This window comes from Pocillopora verrucosa, chromosome 12 (assembly GCF_036669915.1).
Source record: "Pocillopora verrucosa isolate sample1 chromosome 12, ASM3666991v2, whole genome shotgun sequence".
NCBI lineage: Eukaryota > Metazoa > Cnidaria > Anthozoa > Scleractinia > Pocilloporidae > Pocillopora > Pocillopora verrucosa.
In genome coordinates, this window is record NC_089323.1 from 15741121 (window position 1) to 15767423 (window position 26303).

General features: G+C 37.3%; 1 protein-coding gene across 1 annotated transcript; it reads left to right on the forward strand.

The window, feature by feature from the left end:
• The first annotated feature begins 109 nt into the window (after positions 1–109).
• On the forward strand, positions 110–14473 carry LOC131788083 (mitogen-activated protein kinase kinase kinase 1). Its single transcript, XM_059105155.2, is given in 18 exon segments — positions 110–293; positions 378–480; positions 1510–1584; positions 1910–2152; positions 3548–3661; positions 4052–4316; positions 5015–5108; positions 5698–5827; positions 6294–6497; positions 7056–7177; positions 7797–8590; positions 8593–8807; positions 9770–9913; positions 10329–10491; positions 11425–11556; positions 12068–12210; positions 12606–12737; positions 13119–14473. Coding segments are annotated over 18 exon segments (3348 nt in total). The 5' UTR covers positions 110–165; the 3' UTR covers positions 13266–14473.
• Positions 14474–26303: the final 11830 nt, after the last annotated feature.

The window sequence follows — 26303 nt, forward strand, 5'->3', positions numbered from 1 at the left end:
GGCGGGAGGAATTGACGATTCAAGTTTCTCCCTTATGATTGGTCAAAAATGACGTATGCCTCTGCTTTGTTCTCCCGCCACAAGGTCGAATTCCTTCTAGAGGAAACGACAAACACGTTATTGGGGGAAAGTTTAAAAATATTGATCGGATATTCGTAAGGATTAATGGCCGCCCAGAGTCCTACAGATGGATGTCTTCCGCCGTGGAAGAAACCTGGGAAACAAGGAAAGGAGGTGTCAAGATCTGAAGACGAGAAAAAGCCTACAGCAACAAAAATTACAGAATCGGCAAAGTGAGTTCTCGATTCATAATCGATCTCCTTTGGCTCCTTGTAAACCGGTCCTAGCTTGAAATCACTTGCTTCCTCTCTTATCAGGCCTATTTTAGAGGAACAAGCGCTGCTCAGAGAAAAGCTTAAGAATTTACCGACGTGGAAGAAAGATAAAGACGCGCATTTGAAGAGAAAAACACAACCAGTGGTAAGCTTATGTTGCAAGCCTCTAGCTGTTTATATCGTCAGGTGACATGCATGTAAATTGTAAGACTCAATATATTAGCCCATCTGATCAAATTTTTTCAGCAATTTAACCTAGATCGCACCTTTATTTCACGATATTTCGGTGTAAAATTGTTCGTTTTCATTGTACAATTTACTGTACAACGATGTTAGTGTTTATATATTTTATCATGCACTCCGGTAGTCGACGGTTTATCCATGTGTTGATGTTTTTGTTGACGTGTTCTAAAAATATGTTAATGTTGCGTAAGAAACGATGAGAGTGGAAGTCATATGTAAATTTTACTTTATCTTGTCGAAAATATATATTTAGAAAGTCGATCCCGTATGAATAGTTATTGACGTCGTAAGAGATCTATGATGTACGTAGTCAATTTTTTTTCCATATAGATTTGTTCACAATTTATCAAAATCTTCGTTCTATTTTCGTCTATTAGATTACCGCTCGGAATAGCCAACATTGCTTCGGATTGTGATTGTGATCTGTACATGTTAAAAATCAGGCTTGAGTGTTTCAATCTTTATTTCCGAATGGAATGTTGTTTATTTTTCAAATAAACCGTTTTCAATTATTAATGAGAGTGTATTTAAACAATCATGTGATCTATGTTTTGTCAGCTGGTTTTTTAAATGTTTTTTATTATCATTTCACTGATTGCTTCTTCAAATATTGAGGCATTTTCAGTTTTTCTAGAAAAAATTGATCATGAACCTCACCATACTACTAACAGAGTTTTAAATTATCAAGGGAGAGGTGTACCTCTTTTTTTGTTGTATTTTAAGAATTTTTGAAAGTTTAATGCTTTGGTATCTCAAGGTAGAGTTTTCTTCTCTCTGAGGATCAAGAGGGTTGTGTCCTCATGTACCGGTACACAACGGAACAAAACATTAACGAACTGCGTCACAACTCCATGTATGGATATGAAAACAATAGGAATTCCCCCATCAAGAGGCTGTAATTCTAAATTAAGAGTATTTCTTCTCTTGCTAGGTGGCCAGGCCCCCTTCTCCAGGAACATCAGCCAATTCTAGTGCCAGGCCCCAAGCAGCTCAGTGTGGAACAGTGGTCAGTATCATTTTTTAACATTGGCTATAGACAATTTAGATATTTATTTTAAATTTCCTTTGGTTTGTATAAGCAAGTAAAGAAAACTCAGTAGGGATTACAGCATTATCAAAGTGTAGAAATTTTAGAATATGAGAGATGCTCTATTAGAAAGGTGATTAGGACTTCCAAAAATTTTGCTGTCATTAGATTAATTTAGAATTATATTCATGTGGGAAATTCCATTTGCAAAATTCACCGCAGTTTGAATTTGTTTACTCTTCAACCATTTGCTGTTCACATCAAATAAGTGATTAAATCTCTGAAGCATTGTTTTCATTTACAGCCAGTGAAGGTGCCATCTCCTCCAACACGGCGACGCACTCCTGGTAATTCACCCTCTAATTCCTTATGTTTCTCATTTCCACGGAGTTCATCACCTGTATATGATGCACCTAACGAGGTCAAGCGCAAGGTTGAAAAAGCAATGAGAGCAAGACTCTACCTTTTGCAGCAGACTGGGCCTAACTCATTCCTGATTGGTGGAGATTCACCTGATCATAAATTCCGTGTGATGATTGGTCCACAGGTACAGTGTATACATGATTTACTTAACTCTTGAACTACCAAGATCTGTTAGTTAATTCTCCCCTTTACCTGTACACATTTACTTGTAAAATAAAAAGGAGAATTTGGTATTAGATTAAGATGACAAATTCTACCTGATAACTTTGATTGTTCTCATTAACTGTTTGCTGCATAATATATAGATATTGTAGGGAGAAGTTACATGTCAATCTCTTCTGGGAGTTAAAAGGTTAAGTATTTTTCAGGCATTTGCTAAATACTTTAGCCCTTTCACTCCCACAAGTGACCAAGACAGAATTTCTCCTTACAATATCAATACAATATCAAGCAGGCAGGTGATGAGAATAGAGAAGAATATCAATCATGGGATTATTAGTTGATCCAATACCAAATTCTCTGAACTAACATCATGAGAATTGTATGCCAGATAGTAGGGAGAATTACTAATTAGATCTTGGGAGTGAAAGGGTTAATTTACTCCCAAGATCAATTTTCCCCTCTAGCTGCTACACATTTCCTTGTACACTGATCACAAGAATTTGGTGTTAGATTAAGATAGCAACTTCTACCTGATAATTTTGAGTATTCTCATTACCTGTTTGCTAGATAATGTGTGGATAATAAAAGGGAGAAGTTACATGTCAATCACTTCTGGGCGTAAAAGGTTTAATATACATGTAAAAGCAACCATAACAGCATTATAGTAAATAGCAGCCAGGTAGAGCAGTTTACAGCTACCTTCAACCCTTTAACCCCTAAGAGTGACTAGCATCTAATTTCTCCTTACAATATCACCACTGAATCACACATTAATGTCATGAGAATAAAGGAAATGATCACTAACTAAGGAAACACTTGATTGTTTGACAAATTCTCCTTGTCAGCGCCTTAGTAAATGTACAGAGAACAGTATAGAGAATATGAATTCTGATGTTAGGGTGTAAAGGGTTAAAACCTCTTACCCCTTTCTGTTTAGCCTACTAGCAGGCTCTTGTGGTAAGGTTTAACCTTACAGTCCCTTTTGCGGACACAGCTGTCTAATAATTACACTTAAGTTAAATTGGAACCTTTGTCCCTTGGTGAATCATGTGCAGACTATTTGAAGGCTCCTGTGTCAGAAATTTGGGATGCACTGCTCTTAAAAGCTTTCAATGATAAACAATGTTATTTAAGTCACCCAAGTCACCTGTGACTTGCTTTTGGAAAGAAAACAAAAAAATGGGTACATTAATTTTTGTTGTTACATCAGTTAGTTTGACCCAAAACAGTGAATGTGCACCTCTACAGTTTCCAACCACAGTTACAAGCTACCTTTCAGCAATTTATGTCTTTCTTAGTTCAATTCACCTCTGTGGTCTTTATGATATTAATATAAAACTATGTCTTTTATTTTCAGAGTTGTACATGTACAAGGCCACATTGTGTCCACCTTCTTTTTGTGATGCTGAGAGTCTTCAAACTCAAAGAAAATGATCCTCTTTTATGGACACAAAAATTGAAGAACTTTGAGGTACAAATTAAAGGTTATAATCTTGCCTTTCAAGCCATTGTAGTTCAAGCTGTAGTGACTGTTTCTGAATCTCCTAATCTTTTACAATTTAAAGGTAATAGTAACGAGAACTTGCATGAAAAAAAGGTTTTCTTTACACAGGGGAAATCTAGATTGAAGCTTGAAATTTTTTCCTACAAGAGGCTAATTTTGTGGGAAAAAATAAGGCCCCATGTTAGGAGAATTTTACTTTGCTTTTAGAACTCATCAGTATTATGCCAAAATGAAATTGATTTGAGCACTACTTTCTCGAGCTTGTGATGTGAACTTAACAGCTTTAGCTCTTCAGAATGAAGGTTGGTCTACGTGAGGTTGATTTAAGCTATTGTTCTACTCCAAAATTCTCGCTAGGTGGAGAAGTTGCTCTCCAAGTTCCATGCTCGAGTGAAGTCACGTTTACAAAAGGACATGAATGCACAGAAAACATCTCGAGCCAAGGGCCAGAGAAGCACACCACCAACAACACCTTGTACAAACAGTTTGGGAGGGTTACCCCAGGCACGTGAAGATGAAGAGGTGTGCCCAATTTGCTTATTGGAAATGGTGGAAGGGGAAAGTTTGACAAGTTGCCAAGATGGTTGCCATAACAGACTTCATCAGCATTGTATGGAAATATGTAAGTTGGGCTTAGACAGTCAAATCAATCAAATGAATGTATAGGTTTACAAGTTTTTGACATCGTATCAAAGCAAAGATGAAGACAGCTCATTGAAATTTACACATGGAAGGTTAATGAACAAAATTTTGTTAAGAGGGACATTAATAACAATGAATGGAAATTTTAATTCATGATTAATGAAATCAAAGTAAGTGTAATGATTTCATTAAATATTATTTATGCTCAGGTGTTTTCTTTTCTAAACATTTACCTCTTTTTCCTTGACTTCCTGAGTATTATTAGCCTCAAGATGTTTTGTAAATCTGCAAAACTGTTTATTCTTAAGAGAGAATGGTTTTATTAGCATCTTGTTGAGATAATGTTGAAACTACTCAAGGATAATCTGTAACTGCAGTGTGGGGAGGTTGGCCCATAGCCCAAATTAAATAGGGTAATTTAGTGTTATTAACTGAGTTGCTAAGATTAATTGGCCACTGTAAAGAGTTTCAAAGCTGACATTCTGAGCATTAGGCTTTCGACATTTGCTCTGACAAAGGGCTAACGCTTCGGCTCCGAAGCTCTTTACAGTGGCCAATTTACATTATCAACTTAATTGATAATACTAAATTACCTTGTTATACTCTCCCACTGATGCAGCACAACAGTTTCTATAGAAAGTTACCCCCTTTATTCACCAATCTTAAACACTCTGACAGGGGCTGCTGAATGCAAGAGACAGCGAGAGGCATTGTTTTGTCCACTCTGTCGCAAGATTTGGTCATCACCTTCAAATATCTGTAGCCCTAAAAGGTATCACTAGTGTTTTCACTTTCAATTTTTATTTTCGTTTTTTGAGACATAACACCTCAGGATAGTCAGCTACACTGTAATATGTTTTCATAAGTCCTACAACATCAGCACAGAATTTATGATATAGTTGGAGAAAGGGGTGGCCTGACATTTGTAGCAAGACTCCTGGTTACATCAGCCTTCCCAATTGTACCACAGTGCTTATGACTGTTCTTGGCTGCAGTACTTTCTATCCCCTTGTTTGTGCCCTTCGTGAACACTGAATAAAATGAGTTCTTCTTTACTTATATCAATCTTTTCACTCCTTCGATTTATGAAAAAGGTATTTCTTCCAACAATATAAGTAAATTTACAACAATAAAGTTGATGAGCAAAAGCAAAAATTATATCAAGTATGGGATATTTTTTGATTCAACTGGCAGTTCTCTGAGCACAAACAATAGATTGATAGGATGTAATTCAAAGAGTACAGAAAACTGATACTTACATATAGAGAGATAAATTCTCTAGAATAAGATTTGGTATAAATGTTTTTATCATAACTGTCATCATTGTAAGTACTCACTGTAACAATTTTTGTCTTCACTAGATCTCCAGATCACAGTATACGATCCGAACTACCCAGTGTACCTGCACCCTTAGGCCCTGAGGAAATCACACTACCACACTCAAACCCAGTACCAGCAGCACAGGTGGAACTGGCCAAACCATGGATTGAGGTAATTGGGAAACAGATTGAGTTGGCTAGATTCTTCTTCTACAAATAGGAAATTACATTTATATTCTGGTCATTCACTCCCAATTTCTTCATGGTAATTTTTTTAACTGTCTCCTTACTGCGTTTGGTCTTGGACCAAATAATGATATCCTAGTTCATATATTTTTCTATTCTCATCTGTTTCCTGGTTGATGTTATAAATGTTACTTCAGACTTGAAACAGAAAAAAGTGTCAGATACAGCCATTGAAATAGTCTTTTACTACAGAACTATGTACATGTCACTCTTACAAAGACATCATACTAAACCATATAAAATTGTCCTTTAATACAGAACTATGTACATGTCACTCCCACAAAGACATCATACTAGACCATATAAAATTGACGAAAAATGGATACACTCTGGCGTAAACCCCTTTTGGCATACATGCAATCTCACATCTCTTTTTTTCCTCATACATGTAGGCATTTGGTGAAAATCTTGTGTGCTGTTTGTTTTCCCGTGAATGGAATGTGAGAGAGACAGCTCTTCGCCGTTTAAGTAAAGACATAAACACGATATTTATGGAAGGAAGTAGCTCACAAAACATGACAGCCTTTGAAGCTTGCTGTTCTCTGTTGTCCATGATGTGTGGGGACCCTGTGTACCGAGTGTATGTGGCTGCTCTGGTATGTATCTTTACTATCTTTTTGCACGTGTCTTCGAAAGTGTTAAATTGATTGCTCTAAGAACTTTTTCAAGGAAAATGTGGGGAATACATACCTCTTACTAACTGGATTTGAGGTCTGTACTGTAAATCATGGATCGGGTTTTTCCGTTGGATTGAAGGCCCAAGCGCGTAGCTTACGGTATGGACTAAGAAAGCGAGGTTTGTAAGATATTCAAGTAGAGGGGGGGGGGAGATTCCGTGACGAGTATCATATATGAACTTCGTAGTGGCCCTTGCTCACCATAGAGTTTCTGTGGCTCAGTGGTAGATCATTGGAGCGCGAAATCCTAAGGTCTGAGGTTCGAATCCTAAATGGGACTCAGAATTTCTACTTTGTCCCACGTTCGTGATAAGACGAAAAAACATCTTTCTCTAAGATTTCAATTTAAAAAAACTTTTCAAGTTAGTGGGCCATGCAATGAAATACTGCCCTCTAAACTGACCAATCAAAGCGCACATACTGACCGAGAGATATTAGTTATAAAATCATTTCAATTTTTTTTCTATAATTTTTCAGAGAACTCTCCGTGTATTGGTGATGCATATGTCTTACTCAACCCAGCAAGAGAAATATCATCTTCAGAAATGTTTGTTTGACGTAATTGAAGCTGTTTTAGCCAAGTGTGCGGACTCCAATAGGTAAGTTTTTGGGGGGAAACATAAGATATCAAAATTCTCCCCGACATATCCCGTATGATTTACTTTCTTAAAATTTGGTACAAAATCAATCAATATCCCCACTTGATATGTAAACAATATAATACTTTGAGGATAATGAATACAGCAACCTCTAGTTGGCGCGAAAATGTGCTCAGATATTTTTTCAGCGGACATTACATGGTATCTATTCCAATAACGAAGTTCAACGCAAACTGTAAGCCTCGTGGAACAGATTATGTTCGAGGACAAATATCCGAACATATTTCCATGTCAACTGGAGGTTACTGTGTTCAGTATCCTCTAAATATTATGATTGCATTCGCTGCGTGAGCTGTTCACTTTTCAGTGTTCATTGGTACGACTTTACGAGCAAACGAATGTTTCTCTGATTAATCTCAAATAAAATTTTGAAGAAACAATTTTTTTTGTAGAGGACGCAAGATTTGAAAAGAAGGGAATATTACTTGGGGATCATCACCAAATTCTTGTCACTAATATACAAGGAAACTTGTAGCAGTTAGAGAAGAGAATTAACAATCAGATCTTGGGGAGTTAAGTGGTTGATTCATTAAAATTTGGGGTTTTTGTATCACTGCAGGCGTATTAGTGCATTGTCAATCCAAGTTCTTTTGGAACTCTGCAAGGATGAGAATGGGGATTTGGCATTAGGCAAGATGCTGGGCGCTGAACATGTGCCCCAGCCTCTGGGAGGTTTAAACTTCATTTTATCCTGCATACTAAGGACTGCAGCGGAATATTCAACTTGGCCGTGGTGGCTTGGGCGGCTGATGTTTCTGCGGAAGTTAATGGAGGAGTATGTCACGGAGTTTGAGCTTTCAGATGATTGTGTTTCTGTTCAAATGGATACAGCTGGTGTTCTTGTTCAGGGCAGAGGGAACAATGCTTGTGAAGACCCAAGTGAAATTTATCAAAGTAACGTCCGCCGCCTGATGTCGGTGTTGAAGTTTACCATGCAAGCTGCAAACTGTTCCCATAGCAAAGTCAGCAAACTGGCCATCGCTGTTCTTACGTGTTGTATGTCATTATCTTCTTGTGTACCCTCAGCTCAACAACACATTAAGAAAGTGGTTTCCAAACTGAAGCCCTCTCAACGCAGTTCGCTTAATCGTCAGCTTCAAGCGATTCCCAGGGCTAGTGTGACTACAGTGAGTCGCAGTGATTCTGTTTTTACTTATGAATCGCAAACAAGTATGGATCCACCGTCTTCTACCTCCAGTAACCGGGACTCAGCCATCGGCAGCTTGCCTTCAGCCATGTCCGATGACGAGGCAGATAATTTTTCAGAGTCAGAGCTTCTTCAGGCTATTGTAGACAACTTCGAGAGACCACAGTCCTTGTGTCTATCGCCTTCATTTACCTTCTCCCCCATGAGGAGGTTAATCTTGATTGGTCCAGATCTCTGGAGGACTCCCCAAGAATGCCCCCAGTGAAGCTGGCTGTTGGTAAGAAGTGCCAGGAGATCATCGCACAGGAAGAAGCAGAAGCTATGGCTAAAGCTATGGCTGTCTCTTCTCTAGACTCTGGGCCTTTCAGGATACCAAGCTTGGATTCGGGTGATGAGATGGTCATCATTTTTACTCAGCCAGAGGTGTGTTAGTCTTAAAATTGTACTCTTTTGAGCACTTTTCATTTGAATGTCATGACACCAAAACCTTCTTAGCAATCAGATTGGTGGTTGACACGAAAGAGCAGCAATTGAGTTTCGAAAAACTAAAACCAAACTAATCCCAACGACCAATCAGAATCATAAGTTTACATAGTCATTAGCCAATGAGAACTCGAAGTGAAAATGATCAAACTTCCTGAAACGCGGGAAAACGCGGGCGACCAAGTCGCGATTGTCTTTAATTTTGCATCTGATTGGTTGAGATGATGGTGCCAGTTTTCTGGACCAATCACAGAGCAAAGTGTTGCAAACCCAATGCAATCCTGGACTACTTTCGAAGCTCAATTGAAGAGGGCTCTAAGGTAAAAAATGATAACTCAAAGAAAAAGCACAAAAGTGACTTAAGGGTTGGAAGGAAGTTTTAGTCTGTGGGTTGATAGGGTAGAGAAATGTTTCGAGAGCAATCTGAGAGCTTGGTTAAACCAATCCAAGACAATCTCGGATGGACGTTAACCCACAAGTACATGTTTCTCGGCAAAGTATCGCACGATTGAAATAATTAATTATAATGTAACGTCCACTTTGGTTTATTTTCGTAATTTTTAGGGAACAAAATTTTATTTTGAAATTGATAAAAAGTCGTTTCATTTAGTGTAGAAAAGATTTGCTTTCGCCACGGCAAAAATTATGAACATAACGTCAAAAGTTTGTGACCATCACGGTAACCACATGCGAGAGGTGCTTTCTCCTCAGTGGTGCATCAGCTCGATTCATCAGTAATTATCTTTCGTTTCTAGGGATCTATCAGAGACGAAAAAGTGCAACTTTAGAGATCGCAACCTATTTTTTGAGTTTGGGTAGAGATTCTCTTCCTATAGTAAATTGTTGATGTCACATTTCCTTTTGAAGATTTAGACTTCACTTTTGTCTCATCTGTTTTGCAGTCTCTGGAAAAGGCAGTCAATTCTAAACACCTTTATCTGGAGGGAGTTCATTGGAAGAAAGGAGAACTGTTAGGGACTGGGGCCTACTCATCTTGCTATGCTGTCAGAGATCTTATGAATGGGTCCCTTATGGCTGTCAAACAGGTACATTTACTTTGATCTCTTGATTGAAGTCAACATTCTCCCTTGTAGCTGTCATTCATCTCCTTGGGAATTCGTTAAGAGAATTTGGTGAGCTCTGCAACTTTTCCATCAAAACCATACAATTCTTCTGCTTCAGAGTAGTTTTCAGTCGAGTGTCGAAAAACCAAAACCAACGTAATCACAGCGACCAACCAGAATAAAGGTTTACATCATCATTAGCCAATGAGAACTCAGAGTGTAAACAAGGAAACCGCTTGAAGCCCGGGAAAAAGGCCGGTGACCGAGCAGCGATTGTTGTAGTTTTGCATCTGATTGGTTGAAAGGATGGTGCGAGCTTTCTGGACCAATCACAGAGCAAAATTAAGTAACGCAATCCCAACGCTCAATTGAAACTTGCTTAATCCTTTATCACTAGGTTTCCTTTTGCCGCAATTCAGTGGAAGATCAGACCAAGGTTACACAGACCATTGAGGATGAGATCTCTTTGTTAGGAAGACTACAGCATCCACATCTGATTAAATGCCTCGGTGCAACGAAACACACTGGACACTTCAACATCTTCCTGGAGTGGATGGCTGGTAAATTTTGTTATTTTGGTTTTCATTTAGCCTCGCGTCAGGTGACAATCTCGTTGTGTTAGAGAGCGCTTTGCCCCTTCTCCCCAGAACTTACTGATTAACACTAACCCAGGGTTAAATTTTAATCCAGGGCTGGGTTGTTCAAAGCTGGGTTAAGATAACCCAGGGTTAGTGTGAAATCTGATTTCAGATCTGAAAGGTTTCATAGAAAATTCAGTATAATTCTTTTTGTCAACAATTTGATGATTGGATGTTCCATATAGAATGGAGAAAATGATCCCAAAAAGGCTTTCGAACAAAGGAGTAAAGAAACCTAGAATAAAATTTAACCTTGTGTTAGCTATAATCGGCCTTCGAACAACTGGGCCCAGGTGTTTTTTATTACATTATTCGAAAGTCTTTTTCGAATAATTTTCTCTATAACTGGGCCTGGGGTTCTTATCCCAGGCTATATTAGTGAATTGTGTTCACTGGCAAAACACCCTGATTTCACAGAGCCTCTCCTCAGTAGTATAAATGGGTAGCGGCAAATTGTTAGGTAAACTTTACGAAATGTGGAGAGATGGGATAACCCGCGAGAGAAAGGATGCAGCCAGCTGCTCCATGAGGAAAGGAAAGTGTTTTTTAGCTTCATCTCATGGAAACCAGGTTAAACTCCAGTGATATGGGTCACTGGGCTGCTGTACAGACTTTTCCTATGATTGGGGGAGGGGGGAGTGGCGATATGGGGTAATGAGTGGTTTGCGTTTCGTCCCACTCCTCTCGCGGCTTTGCCACTCGCTGCCTACGCTTAGTCGCCTGACGCTTTAAAGCGCACTGAAAACCGCTAGTGACAGAAGCTGGGTATTGGGTAAGAAAGTCTGTTGGACCTGGACAACTGATGGGTGTTGCACTACTCTCTGATCTCTTTTCTCTTGCCATGTTTTCTTGTAGGTGGATCAATAACAAACCTTCTTACAAAGTATGGGCCGTTTGATGAGAAGATTGTGATCAGTTATACGAGGCAGATTCTTCAGGGAGTGGGATACTTGCATCAAAATCAAGTCATTCACAGAGATATTAAAGGTAAATGAACAGGATCAAACTAATGATGACCTCATCAAAACCATGGAAATAACCGAGGCCAATCAGAACAACAGCTGTGATTGCTTAACCCTTAAACTCCTAAGATCGGATTGTTAATTCTCCCTTCTAACTGCTACACATTTCTCTGTCAATTAGTTGTAAGAATTTGTTGTTAGATCAACATAGCTTTTACCCAATAACTCTGAGTATTCTCATTACCCGTTTGTTGGATAATGTATGAATCTCATAGGGAGAAGTTACAGGTTAATCACTTCTGTGTAAGATTAGAACCGACACACGGTGAAAAATCGCTTATAGGCGATGCTTCTTTTCAAGCTACTGGAAGTTAACACCTCTGCCCTCGGGAGGCTGCTACAGAAAGGTTTTTAGTACTTTTTCACAGAACGAGAAGCTAGACGTTATCTTTGCCAGATTTTTTGCTGTTTACTTGTATACTTATCTTACAATTCTCGTGTCTCATGAACTGTTATGATTTTTTTTGGTGACATAGGAGCAAACATCTTAGTGGATTCAACAGGCAAGAACATTAGAATAGCGGACTTTGGTGCTGCGGCAAGATTAGCAACACAGTTAACAGGAGCTGGCGAATTTCAAGGCCAGTTGCTTGGAACAGTCGCATTTATGGCTCCTGAGGTATGTGTGTTCGGCAAACTTGATTGAAGTTGTTCAGCTTTGGTAATAGGTAATAAATGGGTAAGTCTTAAAAGAAACTGTGGTGCTGCGTCGGTGGGAGTTTTTACAAGATCATCTTAGTTTTATCAACTTAGTTGATTCTATAAATATGCCGCCGTATAGAGTTTCATAAGTTGACGTTTCGAGCGTTAGTCCTTCGTCATAGCGACGAATGTTAGGGAACTTAAGTGTAACAAGCTCTTGGGAGAAAAAACTCTCAACTTCTGGCTACCGTCAGCGCTTTAATGACGTATTTGCCTTAGTTTCCGATTTGCTTTAAGGAAGATCGTAATTTTGAATTATTTACCAAGGGTAGATTCTAATTCTGAATTGTTTACCTGTTGTCTTCCTTCAAGGTCCTACGTGGAGAGAGCTATGGACGAAGCTGTGATGTGTGGAGTGTGGGATGTGTTGTCATAGAAATGGTTACTGGAAAACCGCCATGGAACGCACATGAACATTCAAATCACTTGGCTCTTATCTTTAAGGTAGGACGACGTCATACAGAACTATGTAGTTTCAAGTCAATTACACATGCGCATCTGAAGCACCCTTTTGTAACGTTGTTATCCATTGCTATGAAGTTATGCCTTTATCTTAGCTTGCTCGTTTGTCTTAGAGCAATTTTCAAATGAGAGTCGAATTTAATTCGGGATTGCATGTTTTGGCTTTGCTACGCGCTATGATTGATCAAGAAAACTCGCGCCATTCTGTCAACCAATCAGATGCAAAAGTGAAAACAATCGCGTCTTGGTCATTCGCGTCTTCCCGTATTTCAAACAATTTGTTTCATTTTGAGTTATTATGGGAGAACCGCTTGTGTGTTTTTTGGGACATACCTTGATCATCATTGTCTTTTTTTTTCTCAGATCGCAATGGCCGAGTCCCCACCCGACATACCAGAGAGCCTTAACCCAGCTCTTCGAGATGTGCTCCTGAGGTGTTTTGAATCAAAGCTTGACGAGAGACCGCCTGCTACGGAACTCCTTAGACATCCACTCTTTACTCAAATGTGAAAGGAAGTTAGCTACCAGCATTTTTTTTTTCTTTAAATTCAGTCAACTTGAATTACTCAAGTGAAGCTGTAAGCTTCATTAACGCTGCGCACTCGGACATAAGCCCGACTTGTGACCGAGTCGTTTCACTTGATCCCGAATTAGTTAAAATCTTCCGGAAGGTCATAACGTTATGTGTGACGTCAGCATGTCTGAATGCAGAGAGGCAGAGTTGGATCCAGGAATTTTTGATTGAGGGGTTTGATCTTTGATTCATTTTTTTTTTCTTACACAAGAGCCTGAATAAGCGAGATAAATGTTTCAACCTTGGAAATTTAGCAGTAATATGCCATCCTGTCGTTGGAGGAATCATAGCTTCAGATAAGAAGTAAAAGTACCCACAGTTCTTATGGGAGGGGGTCCGTTTCCCCCCTTCCGCTCCTGACCTTCCCCCTGGATCCACCTCTGTTTACGTTTGCCGAAGGACGTTTTTTTAAATGTTCATATTCGTTAATATTCGTACAAGAGCGAGAGCAAGAAAAAAAAAAAAAACAAGATAACATTCATGAAGTAAAGCCACCTCAACTTTTTCCCTTCAACTTCCACTTTCAGCAACCGTATCACAATTTAAATCGAACTCCCAAAGCCTGATTAGCTTTTTACATTCTTACCAGCCGTTTTCAGGAGAATCTACTTTTATAGTGGGGAGATGTTGAATTTTAATCACTTGATGATTTGAAAGATTCATCAAAAGACAATTTTTTTAAGGTTCTTACCGAAAATTTTATTCTGATGATACTTTCATAGATTGTACAGTTTTTCTTCCTCAACGAACTTTCGTGTGGGTGGTTTTTCCTTCTCTCCAACTGATTTGTACATATCTTAATCAGATTTCTATAGCCAGCATCCGTGATGTTTAACAAGTAGTTTTAAAAAAATCCATCTTAAAGATCCAAAATATCAGCCGTTTGTATTTTTACAGTACGTTTTTAGGAAAACCAAAATTAGTTGAAATTAAACGTTTGTAACATTATATTAGTCATTCCCAGTGGCAGACTGCAAGTTTTTTTGTCAGCGGTAGATCGCCAATGCAACGAAGGTGTTGTGTAACATTGTTTCAAGAAACAGTTGCTTTCTTCTTTGAACAATTCATACATTTTAAGGAATACGTAGAACGGTTTGCTTGAAACATGACTTGCATTGTGTGAATAAAGATTTTTTGAACTGAATTACTCTGTCTTTTCTGAGAGGGGCAAAAAGTTATGCAAAGTTAGTAACCGAAACATGTTAGTTCGTCTTTTAGTCACCCCGAAATTATGAATGGCTGGGAAAAAAAGGGATTTTCATGAGCCATCTCAAGATATTTCAAGTCTTTCTCTTTTTTTTTTCTTTTTTTTCTTTTTTGTTTATTTACTTCGTTTGTGACCATGCGGAACTACCTTTAATTGGATGAACGCTTTTAAACAATTAGTTCTGAATGAAAAAATGCAAGCGCGAGGCGTTCGTGAAGGGCGATTACCGCGCGAGAGTAGTCGAATTGTTGCGTTCAAACCCTCGCGTGTGACACGCAATTCGCGCTCTCCTTGCGTGTTCTTTAATGTGGGCTTATAATGGAAAAGATTCGAACCGACTGCAAACAACGAACATTCTTTACTCAAAACGAGTCCTTAATTTTTAGTCCTCGGCAAATTTTTTTTTTGTGTATCATGTTCACCATCGCGCATGTTATACTCCACTGTATGGGTGATGAATCTGCTCTGGTAAAGCACTGCCAGCAGAAAGTATAAGGAAACCCCCAAAAGCGAAGACCATATTCAGAAAATGGTCTTCGAAAATGGTCTTCGAATGTATACGCTTTTAAAACACTGTGACTCGCTATCTTATGTGGTTTTGGTAACCCGTGTGAGAGACAACTTAGTCCCGTGACAGCCTGAAAGCGCGCCTCTATAGCCTTCGCACATGCGCAGACGTTTGACCACTAAGTTAGTTATGGTACATATTGCATTTAGGCCTGGGACTAAATGATCAAAAGATTTAAGAGGGTCTCAATTTGGCGAAGGCTTTTACGGCTAACAGTGAAAATTTTGGCCAATTTACAGCTAACGGCTGATATCTTTCCATTGTAGTTAGAAAAAAAATTTTTTTTTTCAGGTTTGACTTTTCTTTACGCCTAACAGCAACAAGAAACAGAAACAACTAATCTAAATGGAGAGAGTTTCTTCTTACCAATTGATTCCATTGCAAACCATTGCAAAGGAAATTCTTTTCGTCCCATAGGGGAGCGTCTATGTTTCTAGTCTTGATCTTTGCAGTGCGTAGGACACCTAAAACTTGACTTTAAAATTCAGCCAATTATGTTGACAAGTTCCCCGCAGCTCAGTGGGTAGAGCATCTGACCGCACCATGTTGCGGTCCGTGGTCAGGGTTCAATCCCTGGCGCGGGGAAACTTGTCATTTTTGTTGTTTTTTTGCTTACTCATCATATTTTTCTTCTTGCTGATAATACGTCTCTGATATCTTTATATACTGATACATATATCATTTATCTTCAAATAGATTTCTTGCTTTTGCTCAAAATGTGAAATTGACGAGATGCATCAGAACAAAAATTATACATATTCTATGAGAGTCTCAATTGGGTGATGGCCGTTTACGGCTAACGGTTGAAGCGTTTGGCCAATTTACGGCTTTTTAATGGTTAATATCTTTCCATTCTTTACGTTTCGCTTTTCTTACAACTAAAGGTAAAAACTTTTCAATTTTTATGCCTAACACCCAATGTTTTGCCGTTTTACGGCTATCGGTAAACCCCACTAAGACCTTTCTAATGAAAAAAGGAACAGGAACAAATGAATAAAGGGGGTAAGTTTATAAAGAAACTGTGGTGCTGCGTCGGTGGGAGAGTATTGCAGGTAGTTTAGAGCCGTAACAGCTGAGTTGAAAACGAAAATTAGCCACCGTAAAGAGTAAAAAAGCTGACGTTTCGAGCGTTAGCCCTTTGACAATCGCTCTGACGAAGGGCTCGAAACGTCAGCTTTTTTACTCTTTACGGTGGCCAATTTACGTTTTCAACTCAGTTGTTAACACTAAATGACCAGAAACAGAAACAGCAAATCAGTGGACAAGATTTCTCATTACTAGGTGAGTCCATTGCAAATCATTGCAAAGGAGATTCTTTTCGTCCTATAGAAGAGCAACTAGGTTTCCAGTCTTGATCTTTGCAGTGCGTAGGACGCCTAAAACATGTCTTTAAAATTCAGCTGTCAATGTTGACAAGTTCCCCGCAGCTCAGTGGGTAGAGCATCTGACTGCACCATGTTGCGGTCCGTGGTCAGGGTTCAATCCCTGTCGCGGGGAATCTTGTCATTTTTATTCCTTTTTTTCTTACTCATCATATTTTTCTTCTTGCTGATAATATGTCGTTGATGTCCTGATATACTGTTACACATATCATTTATCATCGGATAGATTGCTTGCTTTTGCTCAAAATGTAAAATTGAGGAGATGCATCAAATCAAAAGGTTATGCATATTATAAGAGGGTCTAAATGGGATTTTACGGATAACGGTTAAAAATTTAACCATTTTATAACTAACAGTTAATATCTTTGCATTTTGGTTACCAAAAAGATTTTTTTCGTTTGACATTTCTTACAACTAACGGTTAAAAGTTGTCAATTTTTAAGCCTAACAGCCATATTTGAGGCCGTTTTACGGCTATCGGTATACCCCATCGAAACCCCTTTGATAAAAAAAAAAAAAAAAAAAAAAAGAAAAGAAAAGAGGAAACGAAAACAGAAACAACAAATCTGAGTAGTTGGGCAGCTAGAGTTCATCTTATACTAATTGATTCCGTTACAAACCATTGCAAAGGAGATTGTTTCCTTCTCATGGAAGAGGGCCTATGTTTCTAAGCTTGATCTTTGCAGTGCGTAGGACACCTAAAACTTGACTTTAAAATTCAGCCATTTATGTTGACAAGTTCCCCGCAGCTCAGTGGGTAGAGCATCTGACCGCACCATGTTGCGGTCCGTGGTCAGGGTTCAATCCCTGTCGCGGGGAATCTTGTCATTTTTATTTTTGCTTACTCATTATATTTTTCTTCTTGCTGATAATACGTCTCTGATATCTTTATATACTAATACACATATCATTTATCTTCAAATAGATTACTTGCTTGTGCTCAAAATGTGAAATTGAGGTGATGCATCGGTGTCAATGGGGTGATGACTTTTATGGCTAACGGTTAAGATTTTAGCCAATATACGGCCAATTAACGGTTAGTATCTTTCCAGCACGGTCGCCAAAAATATTTTTACGTTTCACTTTTCTTACAACTAACGGTCAAAATGCGTCAATTTTACGCCTAACAACTAATTTTTATGTCGTTTTACGGTCATCAGTTAACTCCAGTGAGACCCTCTAATAAAAAAAGAAACAGAAACAGCTAATCTAGTCAACAGAACTACTTCTTACTAATTGACACCATTGCCAACCATTGCAAAGGAGATTCTTTTCGTCCTATAAAAAAAGCGCCTATGTTTCAAGGCTTGATCCTTGCAGTGCGCAGGTCCTAAAACTTAATTTAAAAATTCAGCTGGTAATATTGACAAGTTCCCCGCAGCTCAGTGGGTAGAGCATCTGACCGCACCATGTTGCGGTCTGTGATCAGGGTTCAATCCCTGTCGCGGGGAATCTTGTCATTTTTATTTCTTTTTTGCTTTTTTCATCATATTTTTGATCATATTTTTCTCCCTGCTGGCGATACGTCCTTGATGTCTTCATATACTAATACAAATATCATTTATCATCGAATAGATTGCTTGCTTTCGCTCAAGATGTAAATATTGAGGAGATGCCTTAGAACAAAAATGATTCATATCCTAACGGTCTCAATGGTGTGATGGCTTTTACGGCAAACGGTTAAAATGTTTTAGCCAATTTACGGCCAACAATTAATATCTTTCCATTGTGGTCACCAGAATGGTTTTTATTATGTTTAACTTTTCGTACCTTAATCAAAAGTATAACAGGGGAACGAATAGCAGAGGAAAGTATTTTTTCATTTCCATAACAAAGCTTTCCAAAGCCTGCAAGGACATGTGATAAAAATCTGCAATTGTCGATTGGCTGCAGGTTTTTAATTAGTATTCAGAAAACTGATGAACATTCCACACACCAAGAGGTTCGTCGAGGAGGAAGGACGCCAACGACGGAAAATCTATGTCCATCCTTGGTGAACGAGAGCTTTGAAGACAAAGAACCAACAACCTAGAACTGAATCAAATATGGTAAGTTGCTGCACTGTATATATTCACGACTGAAAAATTTCTGCCAAAACTGAATATTTCTATCTGGTTGACTGACGTTCTTAGCACGTGCTGGGGTTTCGATCATTTCATGTCTGCCTCGAATGAAACTGACCTTTAAGTTTTGTGACCCTTGAATCCTGCTTTAATTTGAGCCCTTTGATGGTTTTCTGCGGCCTTTACATATGAAAATTCGCTTCTAATTTTTCAGTCTAGTTTTCGCCTCGAAATAGTCGTGTCAGTGGAAGAGGACTTAAAAATCTTCAAACGTTCATGGCGCCTTTCAACGTATTAAATGAAATCTTTTTATTTACTTGTGCAGGGCGAAATTCTAGAGGTATTGATGACTATTGAGGAGACAGCTATCCAATAAATAAATACAAAGGTGAGCACATGAGTTTTAAGACTTAGATCTAGTTTCTTGGAAAATTTCACCAAAGTCGTATCAGAAAACCATGTCAACGTGGAAAACTATCAAAAATTTGAAGAGGTTGATGTACATTATCTAACAGGAAATTCTCTCATGATGTTATTCAGAGCTACCATTCAATCTTGGCAACATTGCAAAGTTAATTCTTAAGAAAGTTCCGATTGTAAAATTTTCCCCTTTAGCTGTTACACATTTCCTTGTAAATTAGTTTCGAGAATTTGGTGTTAGATCTAAAATTAAAATCTAAAAACTTCTATTTCACAAGATTGAGTATTTTCATTACCCGTTTTTCTGGATAATGTATGGGCCCTATGCGGAAACATTACATACTAATCACTTAAGAAGGGTAAACCTTTCTTCCCATTTCATTGACTGATCTCTTTGCTTTTTTGTATTTTATTACAGAGAGAAAAAAACTACCAGTGGACATAAATGCAGTAGAAATTGAATTGGGGATTTCATTTGGGATGGATACAGGAATGGATCAAGGAGACGAATTCGAAGAAAACAAGACAAAGATGAGAATTTTTGATTAGTGGAATTATAACTTGCATAATCAGAAAGAAATGGCGACTACAAGTTTGAAAAATTTCTAGATGAAAAATAAATGAGCTGAATAGATTTCACACGGATTTTAAGCACTGGAATTTAGTCATTCATAATTTATACTGAAGAACTGCTTTGAATTTTCACTGAATCGCCATTTCTTGTCAGAGCTTGTTGATGACTTCGGTCTTTTAGTTTTTATGATGCCCCCAGAAGAATTAAAATTTTCCATGATCGACTATTACTGTACTCAAACACTCTTTCTCGCTCGCAAATTGTCCTAGTAATTTCAACGCAAAATTCAAATTAATTACGATGTATATCAAAGGATTCCATCTCGGACACCAAAACCTGGTTCAACCTCGTTCCCAAGGTTTTTTCTCTACCTCCCTCGGGAAACGAATCTCACGATTAGTTACGTCAGCATCATCGTAAGCGCTCAGTTTTGTCCACCAGTCTCAACAAGCTCTATTAATTAGCATAGTGAAAGGTATTGGCAATATTTTAAGGAGGTTCTGCACGGCTTTTAGCAAAGAGAAGAAAAAAAATGTCTTCTATAAGCGTTATTTTTGGCAAATTTCTGATACATCAAACGAAAACAAATTAAAGTAAATTTAGCTCGCCTCCGCACCGATTGGCTTAAAGCATTTACAGCCAGCAGTGCCACCTTAAATTCATTGTCGTTGCCAATGGCCTTTGATATGACGGTTGCCAAGAGAACACAAGACTTTTAATGGGTTTTTTCCTTACGGTAGGCTTTCAGTAAAGAAAAAACATTGTCGGTTCCGTAAATTATCAAAAAATTTCTGCAGGCTAAGCAAAACTAATTCAATAGGAACGTCAGACTCGGACACGTTGATGACGCTACGTGAATTTGCGCAACTTTTTAGACAACGACTTATCATGCAAGCACTTGGCAAACATTGACAGATATACGAAGGACAGAGTCTACTACAACTGCACTGACTATGGCAAGTGGATATTTTGAATTACCACAACACTCTTCTCTGGAAAGATTGGAAATACTACGTACTAAGCAATTACAAGCACAATTTACTATTACAAATTGAATACTTTGGTCACTGACATTGAGTTAAAAAATAAATTTACTGGAATGAGCTGTGCAAGTGAAATTGCTCAAAAGTTTACTGGATATATAAAAGTGGATTGTCAATTATGCCTTTATTAAATCTTTTCACTTATCCTCACCGGTCGACTTTGACAACGCAAAAGTGACACATACTAACGTAGCACAAGTTTCAAAACTGTCTGAAATCATTTCATACGTACTTAAAAAACACAAGGATAAACTATTGTTAACAAAAAAGACAAAACTTAACTGTAAAGATCAGTTAAACTGATTACTGATTGAGCTTTTCTATTGAGTGTCGTAAAATCAGTCAAAACTAAAATAATCCCAGCAACCATTCAGAACAAAGGTTTACATTATCATTAGCCAATGAGAGCTCAAAATTAAAACAAGCAAACTACATGAAGCGCGGGAAAACGCAGGCGACCAAGTCTTGAGTGTTTTTAGTTTTGCATCTGATTGGTCGAAAGAGTGGCGCGAGTCTTCTGGACCAATCACAGAACAAAGTTAAGTGAAACCAAAACAATCCCGGGTTACTTTCCACTAATTGTTCTGGCATCGAAGACTGAATCTACACTGACATACAAACACACTACAATGGTGTAGAACAGGTTACTGTAAAATGACGAAAACGATTGAGCATATGCAAGTTACTGAACTAACTTGCATGATTTAATAGAAGATACGGAACAGTGACTGAAGAATTACAGTGGGGAGTTAACAACTTACCACTTTCAAGAACTGAAACTATGTTGAAAATTTACCTAGTACAAAAACGTAACTTAATGATTGAAGGGGGATTTTACTAACACCAATTACAGCATCGAATGCACACATTACCATACGCCAGCAAAGGACGAGTTGAAATACGAAAAGACGAATTTACCACTGTCAACAGACCAACAATGAAAATAAAACGGACGTCACAACAAAAAAAATGGCACAAAACAACCTCGATTTCCATTAACGAATGACCAAGATAAGCTTTCGAGTCTGAGTTCAAAACTTTTAGCTTAATTTGGGGTAGCGTTTCTTAGCAACGTAAGGAAAATCCTTTAACTCTTGTGTTCTCCTAACGACCATATGCTATTGTATTGGGAGTCAATGCCGTGTTTCCGAGATGAATCTCGGGTTATTGCACAGCGATACTTTAAAGAAAATTACCGGAGCAGTAGACTACAACAAACAGTTCGTGAAAAAATGAGGAAATTTAAATCACATAAAGCCAACTTTTGTTTCTTTGCCGGTACTTCTTTTTCACTTGCGGAAAAACTTCGCTTTCCTTTCAATTTTTAAGAGAAAAGACGGCTGATTGTTTTTGAGAACAAATTTACCTATAAACAGATATTCAGAAATTGAGAAAAGGTGACGAACGATTTGTAAAGTACTTTGATTTTTCAACAATTTTACTCGAGACTCTTACAGGACATAGGTTCTCTTTTTCAGCATATTAAATTGAAGCATGTTGATTGGAAAACGAGCTTCTTTCCTAAAATATTTATTGAGAGATTTAAACAAGATCCTAAAGCCGATTTTTTAAAGTACAAAAGCTTCATTTCGAAAATATTACTTTGAGATGCAAATCGAACGAATTTTTCATTTTTATTTATGAAAGGAAACAATTTGTTGAATGGAAAATTTTTTTGGGAAATTCTCCATTCATAAAGAAATATTTGCTCTAAAAGCAGACTGTGTCAATTTTTTTAAATCAATTAAAGAAAATTTTGTTGATTGGAAAATATTTCGTTGGACTGACTTGGAAAAAAATCCTTTAGGATAACATATCAACAATTTTCATGTAATCATCCTTTCGTGTTTGGAAAAAACTGGCATAGCCGAAGAACGTTTTGAAAACAAAAATTTAAAGTATAACATTTTTCTTACATTTTGCGTGTTAAGGTTCAAATTTTCCTGTTGTAGTCTGTCTACTGCTTTCGGTTACAAAGATAGAACACTCTTGGAACTTGGCATTGACTATGCGGTGAAACGATACTCACAAAAAGCCATTTCTCAACAAAATACGCCACAAAAACTTTAATGGAAACCGTTACCTTGCTTTGGGCAAAGCTTGTTGTGCAATATTTACGATTTGCAACCAGTCTATGGAATTTTAAATTTTCCAAAACCTTTATTTACGAAAAGGGTTGCAAATGGCTTTAAAAGAGTGATTGTTTACCGTGCAATTTGCGGCAGGCTATAAAGAAAGTTGATATTTTCAAGTGCTGTAATAAATGACACACAACCTGAAAATCAAAAACTGTTTTGGCTTATTTTCAAGGAGCAAATCAGTAGTTTTTATGGCCTGCCACTCAACTTTAAGTCAACGCTTATCATCTAGTTAAAAAAAACTTATCTTTTTTACGAGATGATGTTATTTTTTGGCTGGGAAAATTTTCGAGTGATACTCTTCTAAAATTTTTATGCGCAATTGTTGCCAGGGGAAACGCTGTGCAAAAAATTTTAAATTTTCCCGCCAAAAGTCTTATAATATTTGAACCTTTTTTCTTGACACCTTTAATGATAATCAAATAGATTTGTACTTATTTATTGTTGAAAGATAATAAAGGAAGCAAAGACAGAAAGTAAATATTGCTTTGTGATTTTATTTATACTTTGAAGAACAATAAAAGAAGATAAAGACACCACAACACTTAAGTTTTTCTTGCCTTTTATTTTTTTTAAAAAAAAAACGGCGCATGCGTATTTTGGGCACCGTATTTTTTCTAAGTTTTTTGGCGGGAAAATTAAAAACTTTTGAAAGGATATTACTTGCAGAAAATAAAAAAAAGTTGGCGCATGCGTATTTTTAAGCGCCCGTATTTTTCCGTAAGTTTTTTGGCGGGAAACTTAAAAATTTTGAACAGAATTTTACCTAGAACTTTCTTTCATTTGAATAATCAAAGCCAGACCTGATAATTGTGGGAAGTATTTCGTTTATTACTCTGGCTAGTTACAAGAAATGAATAAAGTGCGTTTTTTTTCTCTTGCTTTGAAAAACCTTATCTCTTAATGCTTTCTTACAATCTTGGTAAATGGTCCGAATTCGCTTTTTAAAAACACGTTATTTGGCTACCTTCAAAAAATGCTCAACTGCCTTCTGCCCTCTGCTTGAATTCTTGACGAGGTAAAGGTGAAGGACTCGCATTTGAAGATCCTAAAAGAAACAGAAAGAAACAGAAAGAATATCAATTGCAAAAAAAACAATAAAAAATACCAGCTAGAAACACAACGCCTGTATGTAGAAATATTGCTTATCTTCAATTTATTCTACACCCTAAGCTTTTAAATTTATCGAGTCAAATAGTTCAAAAACATCTCGAATTGATATGGTTTAATTTATTTCCTTTCGATTTAACATGACTAATATTCCTACAATGCATTCTCCTGAAAGAAATTTATTAAAAAGCCCCGTTTTTCTACAGAAAATAAGAAATTCTCGTTCAAAATAAGAAATTCTCGTTCAAAACAAACAATGTCTATTTGAAGATGCAAATATTCTAAGCAATTTCGACGCTTTCTGTATGGCGCTGTCTGTTTTTTAAATTATTCTCAAATGGGAATTTAAGAACATTTATAAAACTTTTGCATCGGCCCGTTTTTTGGAGTAAAAAGGCTTGGCATGAATTTACATTTCTCTGATAGTAAATGGATCATTGTTTAGTAGCTTCTGTTTGTTGAATAAATAATTCAAGTTAATTGGAAAATGTACTTATAAAAAGTAGAGGAAGTTCACGCAAACGCGATAAATCCACTTCTTCAACTTCACTAGGGACCAAATTTGCGTTACCAAGCGTGACAAAATTTTTTGAAATAGCATAATCAAACATCAAATGTTTGTCAATAAAAAGGAACAATAACACCTTAAATCCATTTATGAATTACTAGAGGTAGCATAATAAATTTCTCTGCTATTTTCCATAAGCTTTTTTGAGGTGTACTTTTAATTGCAGAAGCGGTCAGCCTGCGATGGTTTTTCCAACACAACTGATATTACCATGTTCTGTACTAACTTCCTTTATCAAAATGATAACAAGGAAGAGTCACGTGCTAACAACATTTGTCTCATAAGCGTTTCTTTCCAAACTTTTGAGACTTCAAGTAAAAAATTGATAAAAACGAGGCGAGATTTTCAGTAGCACGGTAAAAATTCTACGATTTTGACAGTAAACTCAATTCAGATTTAAAGAGCAACGTAAAAAGTACATCTCAGGGCTGCTTATAATTTTTAATCACCTGCATTTTAATTCAATGGACTGTTGTCACTACCCTTAATTAGCCGATATTAAAAAGAAAAGCACAAATTTTCCTAAACATCTGACAATAATATTTTTCAACAAAAAAGCTAAAGCAACGAAGATGCAATCAGTTGAAGACACCCTTAGTTTACATCAGTGAATGTCGATCTGATCACCAAACAACAGCTTTCGGTAGATTGACAGAAATAATAATTAAAAAGAGCTCAGAGTCACCTTAAATTTTTATGAGTGGTAGAACAAGACCGCTATGAATTGTTACGAGGTATTTTAAGAGTCACTTATTCAGCTATAACTTTTTCTAAGAGGAAAACTTTGAAAAAACATGTTCACGCTGACTTTGGAAAAAAATTTAAGGTGTTCCGAATTTGAAAGCTTGAGATAGTTTAAGAAAATGAACAACACTTTTTAAAAACATGTTTCGACAGTTCTTCTGTCATCTTAAGTTCTGAATAATATAAAGTACAAAGTTGAATTTAAAGTGTGTAACAAAATGCTAATTGGACAAAACAAACAATGGTAACAGAACTAAAGATGACAGAAGAACTGTCGAAACATGTTTTTAAAAGGTGTCGTTCATTTTCTTAAATTCGTTACATATCTGCCTCTATCCAGACACTGAGATAGTTCTTTGGTTCTTAATTGTTGCTGTTGGTACCAATAACTAAAAAACGGGCGAGTTGATCCATTTGAACAAGTGAATAACAATTAACTGATCTATTTCCGCAAGTTATTTCCTGGGACGCTTTTCCCGTCAAATGAAGGCACGAGGCCGTTCTTTCCGCAGATTAAAAAAGTTGAGAAAGAGCAAACCGAGCCAGCTTAGTTTTTCGAGTGTGGTAGATTTAAAACATTTGGAACAAATGCTGTAAATTGTTGTGATACATACTAAATTTAGAATTTAAGTTACTGTTTTTTTGAACAAATGGAGTAACACAGGCAAGCTTGGATTTCCCGTTTTTCATTGCAACAAGCAGGGGCGTATTTTGAAGCTGTTAGGGAAGCCAACCATCATTGTGTGAACGTAAACGATTTGTAGGGAACCAAACGAAGTACGAAGAAATATGGTATTGCTTAGAAGAAACGCTACTTGACGACTAATTTACTGTAATAATTCACGTTGTGACCAGCTAGATTGAACTAGGTCTCAAGTTCTTTGACAAAATATCACTAAATAACGTAGTGTTAAAGAACGTCACCTTAGATTGCAAATAGTTCAAACAAATTAAATGAGCAGAGTGTTTCCATTTATAATTACACCTAACAAATAATTATAAACGATCAGTTTATGAAAATACAGCTTTACGCAGACCCAGAAAGAGAACGACCGTAAAATTTTAGGAGTCGTAAAAATGAATAAAACTTTTGTTAGGTGACTTACATGCACAATTCCGGATATTAAGAACTCCCAAACGATGCAAATTTGTTAAGA